We start from the raw sequence: 16727 nt of genomic DNA, 5'->3' as shown, positions 1-16727 counted from the left end.
AGTTATGTGTATTCCGATGGGTGAAAACGCCTGGTAATTCGAATGCGTAAGCATTTGCGAAGGTTAATTCGAACATACTGCACTCTGAAAATCTTCTCAGCAGAGTGCCAAATCACATGGTGGCGCCTATGACCAGCATTGCTCTTACCCTGCCATAGAAGAAAAGCTTAGGAGAGACCCCTCAATGGCGCGTACGAAGAGAAAAAAAAAAAATGCAGCCGGGATTTCTCCGTCTCTCAAATGGCAAGGTCATTGTTTCTGCATCGCACCGTAATACCCTGTGAGAGGCAGCGTGACGAGGTAGCCGCTGTAGCCACGGTTTACTTAGGATGGCCAGCCATGGTGCAGTGGGATCTCGGGAGCTGCCAACACTGTGGCCACTCGGATCGAAGGCACTAGCGTGTTCTATCCTCGCGCTACCTGCACGCAAGGCCAATTTCTTTGCCTGCCTTGGAGGCGATAGTGGCACCGCTACAACCCCAGCTGCACTAGCGGCAGAACGCACGCCACGGGAGGGATTGGTCCTGGTCCAATTTGGCCGATTGTTCGCGACTCGCCGCAGCAGCAAGCGAGCCGTGAGCGGAGGAGACCAATAAGAGTGGCCCCTACAGTGATGTATGCGCAGGAAACTGATGCCATGCAAACCAGCCCAACCACTCTATTCATACTGGCGTCTCGATCAGCCGGGCCTCTGTTTTGCACTATTTATTTATTTATTTATTTATTTATTTAAGATACTTTCAAGGCCCGAAGGCATTACAGAAAGGAGTGGGTGAACATAACAAAACATTTGTGCAATATACAAAGACATATTCAACGTGGCGTTTCATGAATGCTGGTTTTGAAGGTGTCGGTATCCAGAATGGCTGCAACGGTGGAGGGAAAGTGGTTCCAATCTTTGCTCGTGCTAGGGATGAATGCATTACTACAAAGTTTAGTACATGAAGACGGCACACCAACTTTGAAACTGTGATCAGAGCGAGATGATATGTATGACGGTTGGGTGATAAACTGTTCTTTCAACGAAGGGTTGTGGTGGTAGATTTTATGGAATATAGTGTCTGCTCGCGTGAGCGGGTCACACGCTCCCGACAACAAGCCGGCGGATCTGACATCACATCGTTTGGTTGGTTTGGTTTGGTCTCGTTCGCGCTTGTTTCTTTTACAATGGGAAGTCTACCGAGATGTCCCGTTGAAAAGGTCGTTGGCGACAGTGCGCCATATCCAATTCTGTATGACAAGTCAGCCCCTGATTACAAGGACTCACAGGCGACCCCCAGTACCTCATTCGCCTTGTCTTTTGAGCACAGAAACGCTGCAACAGAAGGCCGCACCAACATGATTATGATCAGTAGAAACAAGTTCGTCACCTTGATAAGACATCACCTGTGTAAACACAGGGCTGATCTGTCAGCAGACGAAAAAAAAGTGTGCGAGCATATAGAGGGAACCAGTGGCAGAGGCCCAGTTCAGCCTCGGCAACTCAGCTGCTTCGGTGGCAGTCTTAGGTGGCAGTAAGGTTCCAGTGACTTTAGGTGGCAGAGCTAATTAGCGCCATCTATCAAGCTGACAGGAAAGCACATCCACTTTCCTCCCGCCCTTTCTCACAACTATGTGCATCTCACCCTCACTCTTAACACGCTTGTAACTCCCTCACCTTTGACGGCTTCTGCACGCACCCGCCTCTCCGCGCGAATCTGCCACCGTGCCGGCCCGGCACCAGCTTGCTTCTTGAAGTTTTGTTTTCTACCGTTATGGGGAAGCAGGCGTTGGGCCAGCATGGCCAGTTTCATGGTCCTCGCTTGCCTCTCACGACTCGCACCGTTTGTGCATCGTGCTATGGTGCACAAATATAGTCGAACTCACTTATAATGATACCAGCTTTAACAATATATTGGTTACCAGTTTTAACAATATATCAGTTACAACAATGAAAAGCTGCTGCACCGTCAACTTTTGTATGTTTTTTATGGGGAAATAACCCGCTTGCTACAATGTCCCGACACCGCATTATCGGTTATAACGATGAAGTCTGGCTGCTGGGTGTCCATGCCTAAAGGTAATAGAATGCGAAATCCTTTAAAAGAAAAAAGAAAAAGTGAAATGCGAGTCACCGCACGATCACCCGCCACCCCAACTGCCGCCGCGCGCTCCTCTCCATGAGAGATGCACGCCAGCCTTGCGTACATCTCTCCTGTCACCCTTGCACCCCTCCAAACATGAATGGGCTGCGCACCATAGCTCAGCGACACGCCACCCTACTAAACATGAATGAACCGCACCAACTGGGCTGACAACGCTGCCGGCGCTGCTTCTAGATTGCTCGCTGGGGCTTCACAGTTGGTTCTTTATTCTATGGCCCTCATTCTGTGCAATTCTGCTAATGGACGAAGTCGCTCGTGCTTGTCTTTGTTTGTTGCGTCGAAGTCGTTCCTGGCCACGTTGTTTCTCAAGCTCGTTTGACTCGCCGCTGGAACGGAAGATGGCTGATCTGCCCGCTGATCATCGGCAATGCAACACGTTGCCCCGGTGAAAAGAAAGCTGCTATAGATATGGAAACGAAGCACTTCTAACCGATGAGGCGGTCGTCACCAATGTGCTTGTATTGGACAGCGACAGTGACGGCCTTAACGGCAGCGCTGACGCGGTAGGACAGGCTGCCTGAACACTGACCCTCGTGCGCTTGTTTTCACGAGGGACCTTCCGCTTCACTACGTGGAGCACATGGATGCCTTGGAAAAGGATGTCGGCAAGCTTCATGTGAAGCAAGCAAGGCTGACAGCCATGTGGTTTTCTCAAGCAAGCCAGTGGGAAGTATGTGGTGAGATGCTTGTGGCGATCATGTCCCAGCGTTTCTTCTGGATTTCACAAGCTGAGAAGCTGCCACGGCAACCTTCCCGCATTTTTTAAAAGGCACTTTTTGGGGCCACCAAAGTGATGCCTTGGCAGAGCTCGTATGTCACTTGCCGCCTGTGACCCCTCTTTGCACTTGTTATAGCAGTGACATTACTGAATGCCAACAGGCGCGGCTTGTTAACAACAAACGATCGGAGCGCGCAGGAAGCAGAGTTAAGCAGTTAAAAGAGTCAACACAATCAGAAGCCAGATGGAGGAAGGTGGTGGGGAGGGGAACTGGCCTCCCCGTCATAATAGTTTTCTCGGAACAGCTACGCCATCCCCCAATTTGATTTTTTTTTCACATGCAACCCGGCTATAACAATGGGATTTTTGTGGCACTTGAATATTGTTATAAGTGGGTTTGACTGTACTTCAAGAACAAGTCCTTTTAGTTCGAACAAATTTTGAACAAATTTTTGGGAGTCTTCAAGTTCGAATTATCAAGATTCGACTGTATCACCTCATCACAACTTTTTGCTCAAACAATGGACTATTTCCCTCACTGCACATTTGCCCCAGATAATGACGGCACTAGTCAATGTTCAAATGACAAAGTGCAAACTGCACATGCTATTGTTTGTCTGTTTGAGCACTGTTTCATCATGAGAGTTGCATCTACATTTTCCATCTCATAAAATGTGCAAACTGCACAAATGCACACTGACTTCAGAACAACTACCCTGCCATTAAAACTGACTTGCAGGAAAGCTAGATTTACCATTACAAAAACGGTCTATTCACATTGAAATATCTGACCCAGTGCTTGCACATTTCTGTGCAGGCAGGCCAATATATTGCTTGTTTTCCACCAAAGTGCACCAAATGGGTAGTTTCTTCTGCAATGTGCAACAAGAGGTCCCAGACAATGAACACAATGCTGGCCATGCATTTCACTATATGCTGCATGAGTTGCTTAAATGGATTGGTGACCACCCTTGGTTGTGCTTCTGCTACATTAGATTGCACCAAAAGTGCTTCTAACTCCCCCTCACTAACCACACACAGCGCAACAAAGTCCAGGCCTCGTGTCAGCCTATCAGCAATGAGAGCCAATTATGCATTCCAAGATGGGAGGAAGGCTCGACTGTTGTGTGTTGCCAATCCTCCCGACAAGCTTCCATTCAGTGAGCGCCCCAAGGAAGGCAATTACAGGATGGAAAAGCCCTACTTTTGCTTCTCTATTCTGGTTGTGTGTTCTCTATTCTGGACACTATTATGGTTCCCCATTGCACACCTTACAGTACACACTGCTGCGCCTTGCTATTATAAGTTACCGTACTTAAACGAATGTAATGCACACTTTTTTCAGAGAAAATTGCTCCAAAAATTGCCTGCATGTACAATCCGATACGAAACCAAAACTGCATTTGTGGTGCTGGCCATAGCCCACCGGTAGAGCAGTCAGATGCAGCATAAATGCCATCACAAGATGGTGACAAAGCATGTTTTCGAGAAGGTAGCCGTGGATTCGTTTTGTGCTCGACTTTGACATGGAGTGGTATTCTCGGTCAATCACTTTTGGACATAACACGTTCACGAGATTTCATGCGACTCAGCACCAGTTGCGTCTGCATTTACGGCTGCCAGCGTTTCTGGCGCTGTGCCAACTCGCTATCAGATCACAGTTCCAGGAACCCTCTCGGCCGCATACTTTGAAAAATCCTATGCAGTCGTGTAAAATCTTGTGAAAGTGATGGCAGTACTTCTCTAAAAGTGATCACTAGAGAATACTGCCCCTATGTGCTTCATGTCTGTGGTGATGAAGCGCAAACGGCAACGACAACGTGCCGGTTTCATTATGAAAGCTCATTGAAAAAAGCTTGCCTTTGGGGAAGGTAAATTCTGCACCACTCATTTCTTGTGATTGCAAACGTGGGGGCATGTTATATATATATATATATATATATATATGTAAAACGGGTGCCATTTACATTCAGGTTCACTTTTATTTTCGCACTTTGAACCCATGAAATTTGAGTGCGCGTTAGATTTGTATAAGTATGGCATTTTTTGTGTTTTGTTTAGGGAACACTCCTTGTTGCACATTGCGTTAAGGCCTTTACATTTTCCTGTAATTTTTTGTTTCTGCCATTCTGGTACTTGCAGCCCACGCTGTTAATTTCCAAATGCTGATGAGGACAGTCACTTGGTGAAGTGCATGGCAATCGTCATCTCAACATATATAAGGACGCAAGCTCTGCGAGTGCTGTATCAGTGATTGCGGTTATGTTCACAGTGACAAGGATAGAAGAAAATGGTGCAACAGCCCTCGAGCACGTTGCCAAACAGAGTTTATTTTTGTTGTGACTGGATGCTGGCACACTTTTGGCCCAAAATAGTCAGCACTTGTTGAAAACACATTTCCCAACATATGTTCGTGCTATGGAGCAACACAGCTTGTTTCTTGTGTGGTTATGGAGAGCATTAGGCAGCTATCACCATTTGTGCATCAAGCGCATCCCTTCCACATACGGTGGCTGTGGCACACCACACATTGCTGGTGCACCTTGCAGCTGTGGTAGGAGTAATCAAGCAGTGGATAGTTAATCACGAGATGGGCAGTGACTCGTGGGTGTTAAAACCACTGTCACCTACATGGGGAGAGCCCTGTTTACCATCTTGGTGCTTTAACTAGGTCATTGTTTTTTGCAATATACCTCTAACAATTTCATTATTTTTCCCCTGTACTTAAAATTTTCCTTGTAATAAATAGTACTCCCCTTTTCTAACAAGTCCAAGTTCTCGCAGTGTTTACAGCTGCTAGGCACCCTCAAGTCTGCTCAAAATTGATACGTACCCTCAAGTGCACATCGGTTTGTTTACCCTTTCATCATCATCAGTATATTCTACCTACTGCCACAAACAGTTGCACCTAGGTTTCCAAAATCAGCAAAAAATCTGTGTACCTACACTAGTTGAGAATAACAGAGGAAGTGCTCACCTTGAAGTCTTTACTGAATTTGCTATGAGTCTTGTCCTTGTATGCCTTGTCAAGGTCGTCTTTGCACAGGACTAACGTCCTAATCTCCTCTTCTCCCCCATTGTGAACCCTGCAGAAGAAAGCAGCAGAAGGTTTTACACAGGCAGCTACACAAAAATTCATGGTACAACAATAAACTAAAGTTCAAAGCTGGGCTAATTAGTTTTCGTCCAACATGACAAACAGTCAAGACATTGGAACAAGAGATACGAACAGGACAAAGCACATGCATCCTATTTGTGTCACACATGCCCTGTTTATATCTAGTGCTATTTGTGTTTGCCAGGTACCACAGTAAACATTGCTTGCACACTGCCACAAGGAAACCAAAAGTTTTCACACCTCACAAATGAGCGACTTAAACACCCACAGTCAAACTTGCATGTAAGCTCTGGTCAATATGCAGTGGAGCTGACAAAGAAGTGACATAGGAGTAGAGGAGGATAACAGCCATGAATAAAAGGGACGAAAGCTTCAGACTTCCTAGCGAAGTCCAACAAGCAACTGGAATACCTGAAGAAACCACAGTGAAAATTAGCATATCTTACCACTGTAATTGGACTAATGTGTCTTACTGTCTATTGTTAGGTCACAGTATGAGAATGTTACTAGGTTAGGATAAACACAATGTCCTGAACATTCAAACATGCATGTGTCTGTTTTCTGCTCTACTGCTGAGGGATTACATATGTTGAAGAATCCTAACTTTGCTTCTCAAGAAGCAGGCTATTTAAAGTACGAGACTAAGCTGAGGCAAAAAATTTTTAGAAGAGGAAGATGCATGCTATAATTTAGCTTATAGAGCAGATCTAGTTGGTAAAACTGCTACCTTATATTTGTAAAATTTTTTATAACTTTTTATTTAAAATATTTTTAGCACAAGTGGGTCTCACGCCAGCCCTCCTAACTTTAATATAGCTCACGACAACAAAACCATTTTTCACACTCACAGGTGAGCCTTTGAGCTTTGCAGTGAAACAAAACTTAAATTCTGGGGTTTTACATGATAAAAAAAAAAATGATTAAGAGGCATGCTGTAGTGGGGGATTTCAGATTAATTTTGACCACCAGGGGCTCTTTAATGTGCCCCCAACATGGTACAAAGGCGTTGTTGCAATGCAGCCACCACAGCTGGGATTTAATCCAGCGCCCTCGGGCTTAGCAGAGGTACGCGAAAGCCATTACGCCACCACGACAGGTCAGTGAACCAAAACGAATGAGATCTCAAGAATCCTGGGAGTGTAAAGATGGAAGAATGAAAAACATAAAAGCTGTTCAGATCGGTATGGCATGCATAAAATAATAAAACTTTATTTTGTTGTGGTCTGTTGCACACAATATGCGAGATATAAGTGTGCAAAGTTTCACTAAAAAATATTTATTAGAAAAAATGTTAAGCTTGTTGGCTAATGGAACAACTGTAAAAAAAAAAATTGGTTCCAAGAAAACCAACAAAAGATTTTAGACACCTTATCACGACCAGTGTTTCAAGGGTGAAGACACGGCCAGCACAATTTCACTTCCACCTAGGTACTCCCAGCAAGTAGGAAGAAGACTGTTTTGTGTAGTTTTAATAAAAGAAGAGGGTTCAAACTTAAAACTACTGGGCCTTGACATCATTGCGTTCAGGTCCCGCCAACATACATCACACATAAAACAAACTCACGAGAGCTAAAATCCCTCAGATTCAAAGCTCATATCGTCCAGACTCTTGTTCTTGCCCGCTGTTGCCCAGTGTGACACCTGTCATTTTTTTGTAATAGCTGGTTTTGCAGTGTCAGTACTGTGACAGGAGGCCCTCAAAATGGGCAGTCGGTGATTTGTGAAACAAGCTTTGAGCGTGTAAAAGCCGGGTTCTCAGTTGTTCCAGGACATCAAATGTGCCTCTAATGCCATTATTGAAATGACAAGGCGTAATACAGAGCAAACTTGAAGGTAGGAAGGCTCACGTAGATGTCCTTGGGTGTCTTTTACCAAATCATACCACCTAAGCACTCATTCAGGACAAGACAATGTTTGACAGAATGCCAAGATCCATGATTGTTTTCTTGTAGGAAAGAGCTTGACTCCAGATTACTGCAGCCATCCTCTACATTACGAAGCTTTATCGCACTTTATAAAACACTCATGTCACAGGCTGTGTTATACGCTGTGATTTTTGTGTATTGATCCATGGCAAACTTGTTATCCTTGACAATGCACTACACACCTCACCATGCTTAGCTGCAAATATAAATGAGGTCACTACAGCTATAAACACAACCACAATAGGCAATCCACAGCTCCTTCAACACGCACAAACAGCCTGCAGAACGTAAACAAAGCTTATGTTTATTAAAGATGAAAACATGCTGCAAATGTCCTTGCAACCCTATGGCCTCCTAAAGTTAATATTTAACATCACAAAGCAAAAACTACTACACATTTCCGGCACTCTTATGTTATACATGAAAATGGTATTTTCAGTTTGGATTTCACATGCCGAGTGCATCAATGGTGCGATTCTATATGCATAAAACCATGCGCATTGGTGCGACCAATGAGTTTTTTTTTTCTTCACTACCACAAGAAACTGCACAGCAGCATCATGAAAGAAATTTAATCTTGTTTTAAGCCTCTCCATACATAAGAGGAGCTAGCTCATCAAGGATTAAATAGCGGAAAATACGGAAGACAAGCAAAGCTCATCCAGAAATGCTTGACCTCATCATGGAATCCTGGAGATGGCTCTGGCTCTTCCATTGTGATTGTAGATAACACCAGATAATGTGTTAAGTCTAGCAAAGATACATTCTTTGAGTTAGAGGTTTGTTGTTGCACCAGCCACATTCATCTTCAAAATGGTAGCTCCCATGGGAAGCGCCAATAACTCAGCATGGGTTGCTCATACAAACAGAAAATGTGCGCTTTCGAAAACTTCCATCCTTCTCAAGTAGAAGCAATGTCGAACTGGCCTCAAACGACTTAGGGAGTCACGGGATCTCCAACTAAGCACTGATGACAGTGAATACACCACCAAGCATATTTCTCCAGCACCACTTGTGTTTCCTTTTACTGGGTCTCCTCAAACAAAACCTCGAACGAACCTCCAACTCAATAATGCAGCCATTGTAGTGGAGAAGTTTCTTCATTGATGAAGAGCTCAGTGACCCAAAAGATGCTTGTGTGCAGTGAAGCCCACCTTCTGTTACACTGTACTATTAATTCTTTTTCCTTGGTAAACTCCGCTTTTCTTTTTTGCACACATTATACACGTAGAATGTGTTTTTAAACGTATCTAAAGCTTTTTCGGTGTTATTAAAAAAATTAAATTATGGGGTTTTATGTGCCAAAACCACTTTCAGATTATGAGGCACACCGTAGTGGAGGACTCCATAAATTTCGACCACCTGGGGTTCTTTAACGTGCACCTAAATCTAAGTACATGGGTGTTTCACATTTCACCCCCATCAAAATGCGGCCGCCATGGCCGGGATTCGATCCTGCGACCTCGTGCACAGCAATCCAACACCACAGCCACTGAGCAACCAGGGCGGGTTTTTCAGTGTTATTACTGTCCTTAAAGGGTTAACAGTGGAGTGAACATTGTGGGAGATGTCAGCTCCTAGGGCTCACCATAGGCATTCTCTGGGCTTGCCATGTAGGCAGCGCAGTGGCAGCAGTAAAGGCCACCAGTGATATAGTCTCTCTGATTGAAGGTCAAGCATACCAGTTTGCTGCTATGGTTTAGCTTTAATGTGATATATTCTTCTTCAACTTCAGGCACTTTAAGTCTATCGTATCACCTCACCTTCTACGCAGCAGGGCTGGTAGTACCTACCAGCATAAGCCACTGGGTATAGGCACATGTTCGTGTTGCCTGCATGGTTGCGGCATCATCATCATTCGAGCTCCGTCATCGGGTTCTTTCCTCTGATTCTTGCGTACTACGTGCACTTAAGCCAGGTGACATGCATAAGAAGGTCCGGACATGTTGGCTGCAGAACACCAGGTGGTGACTGCCTCCGTACAAACAGTGACTCAAAAGCAAGTTTCCCACCCTATGTATACCAACCGGCTCTTGATGCTTACAAAGAAGCTCTCGGAAGACCACAGCTTTGCTGAGAAGTGTGTCAACTTAGACATTGTGTTCCTCAGAGGTTTACTTGAGCAGCTCGAGGATGGCATATTGCAGCGTTATACTACTGGGCACAGAGGAAGAGGAATGTGTTCGCAATCATCGAGCAGCTAGGCAACACCCTATTGCTCGATCCTCAGCATGTCCGAGTTCTACAATGCGTGCCTGCTCGAAGTCATCGAGAGAGTCGGAGAGTCGGTTGAGGTGTACCGCTGCAGGGTCAGTGCCATAGCCAGCTACATGCAAAATGCTTTCAAGAGCTTCCAATTCCCACAAAACATGGGATCTGCAAAACTTTTCTTAAAAATGAAGTTATATCGTCAGAACTGACAATAAGGAAAATGCACCACAGTTTATTATTGCTACACTGTGGTGCCCGACATAAACATTTAAAAAAAGGAAAAAAAAAAACACACCACTTTGTTATCATCATTATCAGGCACCCGCGCAAGAAGTCACGGCAGTCCCAGGGAATGGCAGTCTAGCAGTAGTCGCTGTGCTTAAGGTTGCCAGTTCGCTTTCACGTGTGTATGTTCTGCCGTGATGCAATTGTTGTTTGTGTGTTTGTACCGAGCATGACACAACGCAGAGGCAACGCTAGGCACATGCGTCAAGATGGTTATAACGTCGCATAAAGAGTTATTTTGAGGTTGACGACCGTGACTTTTTGACAGTGCATCAAAGGACAAGGCCTTCGGTGGCTTCGAGAGAAGTGTAATAAATGCGCATCCCCCGCCAATACACAAATTATTTCTGCGAAACTCGAGAAAACTAGGGGGTGTATCTCATGCAAAGGTAAAATACAACTTTCACACCAGAAAATACAAATGAATGAATGCTGGGGTTTTACATGCCAAAACCATGATTTGACATGAGGCACGTCATAGTGGGGGACTACCAATTAATTTTGGCCACTAGGGCATCTTTAACATGGCCCCAGTGAACTCGATACTTGCATTCTTAAATTTTGCCTCCATCAAAATGCGGCCGTCATGGCCGGGATTTGATCCTGCGACCTTGCGCTTAGCAGTGCAACACCATAGCCACTAAGCTGCTGCGACGGCTCAGCGGAAAGTACAATATACGTGTGCATTTATCTATACATATATGTATGCACACATGTGAATATTTATAAATGTGTATGGGTACATATCCATGTTAGTGTGCAGATATGTGCCTGTTGTATGAATTAATAAGGTGGGCGACACTTTTCTGGATGTCATTAATATCGGCTACTGGCCCCTTGACCTCCATCAATACAGCTCAGTGATGTGATTGCTCCGAGGCACATAGGGACACCTTTTGGAGCAACTAAAGCTTTCTTTTGGACCAACAAGTCATCCTCTTGGAGCAGTTACCCAGCCACACATTTTCGTATGCAAATATTTTGTCTAGCTATCTACAAGAGTATTGCCATGCTCTTCCACGAGAACCTGTAGATGCATATGTGCAAACAGATCCTTGTAAAAGATATCCCAGAGGATAAAGTTCGCATATTGAGGTTCATTTTCCTGTTAATAGCTTTAAATTTCTTCAATAGTGGCCCCAGGCCTCCTAATGTAATAAGCACTTTCCATATTACAATTTACAGAAGTTTCTCAAGCAGGCTTTCCCAGATACTGTAGTATCTAAGACATGAAGCAGGCTTTGCTTCAGAACTGGGAGCGCACACCGAGTGAAGTTCTGAGGCATTCTTTTACTATTGGTAAGAAGCCTCCCGATGTTCACTTTCAGTACAAGCTATGTGTGGCAGCTGTGTACGGAAATCTGCCTGCTTTGTCCATTGGTTGAGGGTCAGAATCTTCAGTCTAATGGTTTCTTGCACTTTGTAGAATACAGGACAAAATGATCATTTGGACTTTCATGTCCAAAACCTACACAATATATATGAGGGTTGAAGTAATGAAAGGCTCCAGATTAACCCTTTCAGAGTCAATGACGTAAATATACGGCACCGCAAACAAGTCCAAAACAGTTGATGCCGTAATTTTCGGGACCGTCTGTACGCTTAAAAAGCGCGCCAATTTCCAAATTTTTTCTTTCCTGGCATGTGCTGCCACTATGTGGGAATACAGGGAATTTTTTTCTTGCGCCTCCCTCTCTCAGTTTTTGTTGCATGGTTTGTTTGAGAGCTAGTAGCTCCGGGGCATCTATATACTACTGCTCGCGGGCAGGCGGGTGGGTGGTTTGGGTTTCATTCTGCGGGCGGTTTCGGCTTCTTGCGCTCGCAGAACTGATGGCTATCTCATTACTAATCGCTCAAAGGGCAGCCGCATATTTCTCGCTCATTTAGTGCTCACAGGGTCGAGCATAGGAAGGATGTCGCCATGCATGCGTTTCCTTTCCTTTTCTTTTTTTGGGGGAGACTCACGATATCTAATTGCCTCTGGTTGGCGATAAGATGACGATTAGCAGAAGTTTGTCACACGTTTTGCTTTTTCGACGGGCACACAATCACACAGTTTTCTTGAGTGTGCTTACCTACGCAGTTCGATTACGCTATAGACGTAAATATTAGTGTAAGAGCATGAACATTTTAGACTTGCGAGATATTCTTATGTGCGCATATTCTAAGCCTTGAACTATAACAATGTATCAAATTTTTAATTTTTATAAGTTTATTTCCTTTTTTATTGTTGTTATTCATGAATAAAGAGTACATATATACCAACATAAAATATTTATTTCTCACTTTACAATCACCCTAGAAAAATTACGGTAAATTTTTTTCGAAATAGGTCCACCAGAAGAATTAGAATCTGCAATAAAAGAAAGACTGGGCGGTCGCATATGGCAAAAAAAAAGAAATATTGACCCTGAGAGGGTTAAATTTAATAAGTACTTTACCATACACTTTTCACAGTACACAAATGCTTTTGCATTCCACATACGCTGGAACCAGGTTGGTGTGGCCGAGTTTAGATACCACAAGTATCAGAATCTGACAGGCACAATACTACTGTGGTGGGGGGAGGGGGAATACTTAATGACAAATTTTGCTCTCTAACATTTAAATGAATCAAACTGCATGTACTGTTCTGAATATCATTTTGAACGAATATAGGCACAGATGTTGTGAAAAAGCAAAGAAATGTCAGATTGCATTGGCATAATTCAATTAGGCCTTGAGTTAAAGAACTTCTGCCTTACAAAACCTGCAATTTGTTTTGTTCTCTCTATATTTGCAACATTTAAAAGACTACTCTTTTCTCAACTTAGTATTCTCGCAGTATGGTTTACATAATTATAGAAAAATTCAGAACTTTCCCTATGCATACTCGCAGCCTGCACAAGCTAAAGGTCTTGCAGTAAAAGGAATAGTTCTAATTCCCCATATTTTCCCATTTTCATTATCCCATGGTAACATTTGTTGATTTGGGAGTATTTTGTCACGTACCTGTTAATCAAGTAAAGCCCTGCAATAGGGGGATCACTGCAAATTGTAAAGATGCAACTGAGAAACTGAGAAGCACACCTATAATCCATTTGAAACTCAGCTTATTAAACATCGCAATATGGTTTTGCAGGTTCTTTTACTTGTTATTTACATTATTTTGTAGTATGCATGGCACTTCGTCCATGAGGTACTCATGGCGAACGGTGAGCCTCTATAGCCTCTTCAGTCACAAATTATGATTGACTGTCGATAAATGTATGAATTTACATTATTTTTTACCAAGGTGCTGTAGACTCCATTAATTGCAAGTCAAGGTAGTAGAATGACTTTCTGCATTTTATGATGACTCACCATAATTACAGAGTAATTAAAGTATTGTCACATGCTTCATAAGGCCCGCCATCCTACAACCGTAACTCAGTAAGCACTCGCAGGCTGCCACTCAATGCTTCCGTCCGCGACGCCCTTAAAGCCTCGAAGTGGTGAATCACAATTTTCGGTTTGACAATCGACCTGTGTAAGGTGTGCGTGTAGCACTGTCATGGAGGAATCGCAGAAACTCAAAGCAGACAAGGGTATTTGCATATTCAACAACAGAAAAGCATTTAATTAAAATAACAGAGCAAGATCACAAAACAATGGGAGAGATTGGAATGCACGACAGGAAAAACAAAATAACACAAGAGCTTAAAAATACTCTACATGAGAGAAAAAAGAAGGTGACAAAATATTTCATGAGATGGAAGACAATGAATTACATGGATGAGAAACAAAAATATGCGGCCCCACAGAAGTTCAAGAATGAGTTACCGGCACCACGTCGAAAAAAAGGGGTTAACCGAGGGGCCCGATATTTATTAGTCATATCATAAGCCAACGAACACTGACACCAAGGACAACATAGGGGAAATTACTTGTGCTTAATATATGAAATAAAGGAATGACCAATTATTGTAAATTCATTAATTTATCGTTTCTTCATTTCATTTTTAAGCACACGTAATTTCCCCTATGTTGTCCTTGGTGTCAGTGTTGGCTTCTTATGATACGGCACCACGTGGGGAAGCTGGACTATGCCAACGCATGGTGCAACGCAGCACACATTATTCTAGTCTAAGTTATACTGTACATGAAGAACAGAGGGAAAAGAAAAGTTCTGGACAGACTAACAAATTGCCCATTCGCTGGTTCTTGCATACAGAAGCCCACTCGATGTTGAAGATGGGAAGGAGACTTGGATGGACAATGATGATAAGCCTACAAAACGAGCGGCTGCGATCCTTGTGGATACCGACCCGCTCCCTTCCCCACCACGAACATGCGTGCCCCTTCAAAGACCACATCAATTGAGGTCCAAAAGTTGACCGCCGGCAAAGCCAAAAAGTTCCTTCTCCCTTCTGTACTGCGCATCAGCCACCAGCATCCCAGTGCATTCCCCAGGTGCAAGAAAAGGGCAACTCCTCGATAGCGCCAGTGTTGCAGACAGAGGGTGGCAGGAAAAAGAACAAAAGGGAAGGCAAGTGGCAAAGATATGCTAAGAAAGGGGGCATAGGGCACATTCTTGACCCACACGTCCTTCTTGTGGGACAGAGGGCATGTAGGGATGTCAGCCGTTTGTGACAAGTATCTAATTATTCTGTACTCAGTAATGATATGCTTCTTAATAAAAAAGAATTGAATCACTAGCACAAATTACTTGCACAAGTTAATTATTGGTTGCAAGCATTACTAGAAAAGACAATCCTTTTGCAATTACTACTGAAACATACCACGTCACACCTCCCATCAAACACTAGTGGCTTCTCCAAAGCGATCTTCAGTAGAGATAGATTTCCCTCAGAAATAAAATGAAAGTACTTAAGGCAAGCAGAACGTCTCTAAGCATAATTTGTGGTCTATTCCTTGCCATAACTGCACAGAAATGGCAAAAATAAGTTGCGTACACAAATGTGTACACCGCAACTGAAGGGGACAATTTCTTTTTGATTGAATACGAGGCAGACACGACAGCCATTCATCATCAAAGTGAAAGACGCTTTGATTTCTACCCAAGTGAATGCGTCAAAGTCGCTGGCTATCATAGTACTTGACTATGTTGCTGGATACTTGAGAAAAGTGTCCATCGTTTATCCCTCCACTCCCGCAGCCACTTCTGTTCCTATGCAGTTTCATGCTAGTTCATTCAACATGGCAGAAGGCATTTATCATTTGCAAGCACTGAACCAAAGTGCAGCTCTTGCAAGGGTTTTATGTGAAATACCAAATGAATTCCTTCAAGAAATAAAAGCATGTCAATATAGTATACATGTGCACTTAGTCTTAGGCTTTGAGGTGAACACAACAGTTGTCAAATACTAATGTCAAATATGTGATGTTCTTTAAGGAGAATTCGCACGGACCGGTGTCAGGAGGTTATAGTTTCATGCAAGCTTGTGCATTTTTGCACGCCACAAACCCTTTGTACATGAGCAAATGTTCCATGCGTGCTCTTGCTCCGCAAGGTAAACGACGATGCTGTTCACAGCAGAGCACGCGTCTCGATGCTGGCCTCACTGTTTACGAGATGTGGTGTTGAGGCACATGTCCCTGCCCCTGTAGCTGCAGCACGAATAGTAATTAAATTTGAGGCTATTATAAGTTGTATCCGTCATGTGGCAACAATTGTGGATTTGCTCACTCATCGCGATGCCATTCCTTTTCACACGTACTGAAGTGCGTGTTAAGTCTGCTACTCGTCACCATCAGCCAAGCACAATACTGTCCTTTGTTCAGGGCATGGTTGCTGGCCTTCAGAAATTTCTTACCTCTTTTTACCTCTTTACCTCTTTTTTTGCCTGACGATACTCACAACCAATCAAAATTGTTTTACAGTCATGGGAGGCAAGAGAGAGATTTAGAGCTTTTGCAGTCTTCCCTTTCTCCGAAAGACCAATAAGATGACACCTTGGTCCAACATGCTCGGCACAAATGATACAAATTTTTGCCCAAATGTAGGAGGATGCGGCAGGTTTCATCTCTTGGCGCAGCAATCAATTCACTGCAAGCTGTTTGCATACGACTACCTTGCCAGGAAGGCCTTCAACACGACTTTTGTATGTGTCGTGAATAAATGTGGATTGAATTGAAATTACACAGTGGTGAAACGTATTAACCAGACAAGTTGCCTCGTGATGGCAGATAAACAGTGCCTCAGGCACTGCCAAGTACACTATCTTTTATTGAGTTATTTCTACGCTATCACTAGGGTTTTTGTACCGTTTTATGAGAGTAGCTACAGAGCGCTTTTGCTGAAAAGTGACGCTGCTTTCGCACCATTTGTATTGTCGCATTGCCTA

The 16727-nt window shown here is 43.7% G+C and overlaps 1 protein-coding gene across 3 annotated transcripts in view; it reads right to left on the bottom strand.

Moving 5' to 3' along the window:
- The window catches only part of LOC142579752 (phosphatidylinositol 3,4,5-trisphosphate 3-phosphatase and dual-specificity protein phosphatase PTEN-like), a 118096-nt gene that overhangs the window by 20107 nt on the left and 81262 nt on the right, over nucleotides 1-16727 (bottom strand). For all 3 annotated transcript variants that reach the window (XM_075690299.1, XM_075690288.1, XM_075690307.1), the window contains one exon: nucleotides 5840-5948. In XM_075690299.1, the coding sequence (XP_075546414.1) occupies nucleotides 5840-5948 (109 nt within the window). The remainder of the gene's footprint in view (nucleotides 1-5839; nucleotides 5949-16727) is intronic.

Source organism: Dermacentor variabilis, chromosome 1 (assembly GCF_050947875.1).
Source record: "Dermacentor variabilis isolate Ectoservices chromosome 1, ASM5094787v1, whole genome shotgun sequence".
Taxonomy (NCBI): domain Eukaryota; kingdom Metazoa; phylum Arthropoda; class Arachnida; order Ixodida; family Ixodidae; genus Dermacentor; species Dermacentor variabilis.
The sequence above is the reverse complement of the archived record's forward strand: the minus strand, read 5'-3'. Positions and strand labels throughout refer to the sequence as shown.